Source organism: Aptenodytes forsteri, unplaced genomic scaffold (assembly GCF_000699145.1).
Source record: "Aptenodytes forsteri isolate BGI_AS27 unplaced genomic scaffold, ASM69914v1 Scaffold173, whole genome shotgun sequence".
Lineage (NCBI taxonomy): Eukaryota > Metazoa > Chordata > Aves > Sphenisciformes > Spheniscidae > Aptenodytes > Aptenodytes forsteri.
In genome coordinates, this window is record NW_008794449.1 from 2,150,641 (window position 1) to 2,156,694 (window position 6,054).

At 58.1% G+C, this 6,054-nt stretch overlaps 1 protein-coding gene across 1 annotated transcript in view; it reads right to left on the minus strand.

Annotated features, from left to right (window-relative positions):
• PODXL (podocalyxin like) overlaps nucleotides 1–6,054 on the minus strand; it is a 16,997-nt gene that overhangs the window by 3,412 nt on the left and 7,531 nt on the right. The window contains exons 4-7 of the mRNA XM_009290423.2: nucleotides 3,003–3,159; nucleotides 2,040–2,101; nucleotides 1,771–1,938; nucleotides 57–113 (exon numbers count right to left, since the gene is read on the minus strand). Coding sequence (XP_009288698.1) covers nucleotides 57–113; nucleotides 1,771–1,938; nucleotides 2,040–2,101; nucleotides 3,003–3,159 — 444 coding nt within the window. The remainder of the gene's footprint in view (nucleotides 1–56; nucleotides 114–1,770; nucleotides 1,939–2,039; nucleotides 2,102–3,002; nucleotides 3,160–6,054) is intronic.

Sequence of the window (6,054 nt, forward strand, 5' to 3'; positions counted from 1 at the left end):
GCTGGGAGTGTTACGGATGCGGTGCCCGCCCCTCCGATCCCTGTGTTGGAACTCACATTAAAGATCAGGGCCACATGTCCATCATCAAACCCGGGGAGATCAGGGTGGATGTGCTGGTTATTTCCAAGGTAAAACAACAGCAGGGTTTAAAAGGGGGGGGAGGGAGAGTTGGAGAAAAATAAAAAAACTTTCAAGTCATTTTTGGAAAAGAAGCAGGAGGAAAACAAAAGAAACCACCCAAAAACAAATCCAGAAAGGAGAAACGTGCTGGATTTTCTACAAACCTATTGCAATCGCTTGGAAAAAGATCTTTACCCGTGCTCTGAGCAAGAGCCGTACCGAGGCACTGGCATCCCTTGCTTTGGTTTTGCTACCTTACCCTGTGGCTGGTGGGTGTTCACCTCCAGAGCATCCAGCCAGGGCTGGTACCTGTTCCTCTGCACCATGTTACTTGAGGGACAACGCATCCCCATCGCTAAAAATACCCTATTTCTGCCTGTTTTCTGAACAATACTGGGCAAGAGCGTTACGCTGCTCCCTGTCTCTGCTGGGATGTTTTTCACCTCGGCCGGGGAGATTTCAGCTGAGGGATGGCCTGGCTGCGAAACCCCGCAAGCTCCGAGGGGACCACAGCGGAGGTTAAATATCTATTGAGGTCTTGCATCCTCCCCCACTCCCCCCTGAAAAATCAAACCTTGTAAAAACAAGCCTGGTGACGGCGTTGGTTTACTCTTCCCTGCCTCCTGTGTTCATCTCCATTAGATTGCAAGCATTTAAAGCAAAGGTTGCCTTATCCCTCACCTTCACGCAGCTCCTGGCACGTGGGGCAGAGGTTGGGACCCCCTGGGAAGGATGAGCTGGTTTGGGGGGGGGGGGCTCTATTGGGAGGGTGATTTACCCTAATTGCATCATTTGGCCTCATTTTTTTTTTCCCCTTTTTGTTGCTGTCTCTCCTCCGGATCTAAATCCTCAGCAAGAGCAGCGGGGACTGATGCAAACCTCGGGTACGTGGCAGAGCTCTCCCCATCGGTGCCGCAGGGCATGGGAATGGCCAGTCCTTGCAGGTGGATGCTACGCTAAAATCACCCAGTATTGCTTCCTGAGAGAAAAACGATATTAATTTTTTCTCTGTGTCTGCTTTTCCTCAAATCCTGTTGCTGCTGCTTTGAAATTTGGCCCTGGCTAAATTAGCTCTCCTAAAGGCTGAGCCGTACAGCGTAGATGCCCTCCTGTGGCCGTCGTCCTGCTGTCCTCCCACCCTGCAAACAGCCGAGTGCTCCCCGCAGCCTCTGGCACCCCTGGGAAGGCATCGAGGTGATGCTGGGCACCCAGCCCTGCTGCCCTGCTCAAAAAGGTATTTTTGAGATATCTTTTTTTGGGGGGAGGGATGGATGGGTTTGAAAGGGGAGTTGCTGAGTTGAGAAAGCCTTTCTTGTCAAAATTATGACCCAAGGATGCTGCTCAGCTGCCCTGGGTGGCCGTGGGGATGGATGCTGCTCGTTGCCGTACCCCACCACCACCAGCCCCTCGTTTCCCTGGTTTTCATCCTGGCTGCCCCCCACCCCGACACCCCCAAAGGGCAGTTCCTGCCCCTCTGAAGCATCCCCAGCACTTGGGCACCTCTTGAGCAACACGCAAGGGTGGTGCCCGCTGGGCGAGCCAGGATGTCTCCACCAGCAGAGGTGGCAACACTGATGATTTTCATCTCCTGAAGATGCCTCTGGGACAAAAAGGTCCCAGGGTACCTGTCCCACCCCCCTCCCACCTTACCTGGTCCTTCTTTCGGGAGAAGCGCTGGTGGCAGCAGCCGTAGATGGCCGCGATCAGCAGCAGGGAGACGGCCAGGGTGACGATGGTGATGATCAGGGGCGTGCTGAACTCATCGTTGATTACCATCTCCCTCTCCATTTTGTCATAGGTGATGTTGGCGATGCCGAGCTGCCACAGAAGGGATGGGTCAGGCCCCGAGGAGGGCTTCCTGTGCCACCCACCTTGGGGGGCATCCGCGGGGATGACACTGTGCCCGGGGCCCCACTTACCTCCTCTAACTTGTCCTTCTTCTCCTTCAGCTCCTCGAGGACTTTTTCAGGGTCCAAAGGGACTGGGGGAAGAAAGAGGCTGTAATGAGCACAGGGTTGGAGGGGGGCAGGTTGTGCCCCCATCTCCCGGTCAACGGGGTGACCCCCTTTCTGGAGGAGGTGGATGGAGCTGTGTGGGCATGGAGCCAACCCTTGCAGGTGCCTCCACAGCCAGACAAGGAGCTGGGACCTCTTCTCCTGGCAGGGGAACAGCCCTGGAGACCCCAGGCCCCACCATCCCCTAGCCCCGTGCTGTGCACTCCCTGGTGGGGGTCTCCGCTTCGGTGGGAGATTTACAAGTGAGACCAGCGAGGGGCTGTAACCGGCTACTCCAGGCCATGCCGGAGCGGTGCAGGATTAGTCCCCAAGGCCCAGCTGCTCTGCCTGTGGTCGGGTGCTGGAGGCTGGACCACCCCAGCCAGCCCCTGCCCTGATGACAAAGAGGAGGAGGATGGGGCTCAGGCCTTCCTCCCCCAGCACTAAAGCAGCGTGATGCTTCCATCCTCCCAGCACCCCGGTGCTAAAGCAGCGTTTGAGCACCCCTCGGCTGAGCGGGGTTTCCCCAAAGGGCTCCAACATGGGCAAGAAACTCCCCTCTGTGGTCCCTTGGGGAAGGATTTGAGCTGGGCACTGGGTTTTAACCACTTGGGAGGAATTTTTCCTCCTAGAGACTGGTCCCTGCCTTGACTTATCATGGATGGGAGAGGGATCTGATGCATTCATTGGGGAGCAAAGCTCATTTCTGGGGTCATTTTGCCTCTCCCAAGCCTCTGAGATGGGGCAACCCAAGGAAAGGAGCCCCTCGGCCGAGCTCTAGCAGTCCCCAAGGGCTCTGCCAAGCCTCAGACTGCATCCCCGTGCTGGGGTCCCCGACACTGGTCCCATCCCATCCCCCTCGGGGCAGGATGGGGGGATCATACTCACGGTGCACAACCGCCTGCACAGCCCAGTGCTGGGAGCGGGGCTCGCGGGAGGTCAGCATCACTGTGCACGTTTCCCTGCTGGCGTTGAAAGCGTGCTGGCCCGTCGAGCAGAAGCTCTCAAAGAAGGAGATGTTGATGCTGGTGGTCCTCCACTCGGCCTGCGGTGACAGCAGGGGCTCAGCACCGTCCTCCCACCCGGGGACCACCAAGGAGCATCCCGCCCCATTGCCAGGGATGCTGTGTCCATCCCCATCCTCCTCCACCCCTTTGCACTGCCCGGCCACTGCCGGCCCTCCCAGAGAACAGGAAAAGTTTAAAAGTAGTTTCTTTACGAGAAGCCGAGCTCTTGGCTGCCGTTCCTCACCGGGGCCCTGCGCCGGCCTTGTCTGAGGGCCGCAGCTTTTGGTCTTACAGGAATAGCAGGTTCCCAAGGGAAGCAGGGCGGGTGAGCTGGGGGAGGCCGAGGGGCCGCAGTGGGAGCGGGACAGGGCGGTGCAGCCCACCCTGTGCCCACACGGGCACCTGCAGCCCCACCACCACCCGCATTTCTATCCTCTGTCCCCACCAGCGTGGGTCGCTGTCCTCCCTAGAGCTTCCCCATGGCTCTGCGGAGGCAAGAGAAAGTGTTTTTTGCTTTTGGATAAACTGGAGCATCCCTGCAGGGTTTAGCCTGGACAGAGCCGGGTGGATGGAGCCCATGTCCCCTCTGAGATGTTCCTGAGGCTTTTTGCATCTGCTTGATGCTTCGTAGCAGCTGGGAGGTGATCGCTCTCCTGCATGCATAGCTCCTGCGAGCACGGATGCTGCCTACACAGGACTGCACGCACAGGCACTGCGTGCACAGGTCCTATATGCAGAGATGCTGCGTCCGCAGGACCTGTGTGCACAGGCCTTGCCTGCTCAGGTCCTGCCTGTGCAGGTCCTGCCTGCACAGGTCTTGCCTGCAGAGATCCTTTGCGCACAAACCTTGCCTGCATAAGCTTCTGCATGCACACGCTCTGTCTGCACAGGTCCTGCGTGCAGAGATGTTGCACATACAGCCCCTGCTTGTGCAGGTCGTGTACGCACGAGTACTGCGTGCACAAGCGCTGTGCGCACAAGTCCTTCGTGCACAGATGCTACGTGCACAAGGTCTTGCCTGCACGGGTCCTGTGTGCAAAAGCCCTCGCTGCACACTGAAACAAGATGCCAGGCAGCACGTGCCCTGGCTGGGAAAGGCTCTGCTCCTGCCTGCTCCAACACCCCAAACCTTCCCCTCCTTCTGCCACCACCATCCGGGCCAGGTCCCGCTCACAGGGATGGCCAGCAGCATCCCCCTTACTCCACTGCAAGGAGGGGAGCTGCCCAGCTGAGGAAGGCACCTAATCTCACCCCATCTTATCTAAATATTTGGGAAGCGGCGGTGGAAACAGGGTGCGCTTGCTGGGGCCGAAGACCGGTCCTGGGCACAGCTCCGAGGGTGAGCTCAGCATCGTGAAGCCCTGAATGAACCTGGGAACGGCTGCTGGCCCTCGCCTGTCCTTTCGCTTTGCGTGGGGAGAAACTTCCCCCAGGCCCCTCTGTTGGGTCCGTACCACCCCAGACGTGTCCCTGGGGAAAGAGCTGGAGGGGAAACCTGCCCCCAGCCCTGCGCCAGGGCAGCCCAGGGGCAGCAAGAGGAGACCTCGGCAAGGCGGCATCGCCCAGAAAGCTCATCCCCAGCGGGACAGGGAGGAGAAGGTTAACAGCTTGGTCGGGGCAGTGTTTTTATCATCTTCGGACGCTGGGTTGTGCTCCTACGCTTTAAATGTCCTGCAGTTTATCAATCCCTGCCTGTGCAGCATTTTCTGCTTGGCAGAGGCATGAAAAGCCTCTCTGCTGCCTCCCTGCATCCTCCTTCCCCAGCTTTTGCCGCAGCTCTGCCTTCCCCCAGCCCTTAATCACCCACTTCTCCTTCTACCACCCCATGGGGGGGGAAAAGACCTTTAAAATGCTTTTTTTTTTTGGGTGGGAAGGGAAATCAGATGTGAGGCTAAAACCCAGCTGAGCACCGAACCGCTTTGCTGCCGGACAGCGAGCGGTGCCTAAACCCTTTTAGAGGCTCAGCTGGAGGGATTTACCCTTTCCGGGGTTGGAGAGGGGCACGGTAAGGCCCGCTGCAGCTGGCAGGGATGCGCCGGCAGCGGTGCCGTGGCGCCGGCAGCTCTCCCCTCCCACCGCCGGAGCCGCTTGCATTCCTTGGCTGGAGTTGACAGGCGCTGCTGAGCAGCTCGAATCCGGTTCCCACACTGGCAGGGACCTAAAACTAACATCCCCAAATGAGGTAACAGCACTTGAGTCAACAAACTGGCCCCGCCAGCTGGATGGGGCGAGGGGACCGCGACCCTGCTCGATGAGGGGGTCCCTCCGCCTGCTCAAGGGACCGTCCTGCTGCCCCCAGACTGGTGGGTGTAACAGCAAATTCTCTCGGGCACCTGGGTGTGGGTCCGGGTGGTCCCAACAGCTTTTGCATCCCCCAGCTGGAGCAGGCTCTGGTCCTCCTCAGCATCCTCCGACTTGCCTTGCTGGGTACATCTGTGTCCCGGCTGGGGACACGATGGAGGAGCCATGCTGGCCCCCTGGGAGGTGGCCACAGGGTTGTGTGGCTCAACTAGAGCTTGGGGGACACCAGCCACCTCTGACATGGTCACGTCTTGCTTCTCCTAAGGCATTTTGGGGTTGGGATGAGGAACAGAGCAGCCATCCATCCATCCATCAATCCATCCCAAGGCTGGAGCATCCCAAGCAGCCAACGAAAACCCAGCTGAAGATACATTTGTGAGCCGGACCTTGGGAAAGTCATCCTACGTAATGCAAGGCATCGAGCTAATGAGCCTCGTTAAGAAACTCATTAAGATCCTGCTGTGATCAAAGGAAGGAGAAGGGGCAAAAGGGAGGGTGGGGGAACATGGACCAAACTTCAGCGCTGGTTAAAAGCATCACCTGAAGAGGAAGGATGGTGGGAACCAACCAGCCATAAAGCACCTTTGGTCCACAAAGTGGTACCAACCATGTATTTGGCTTTTTTTTTTTTT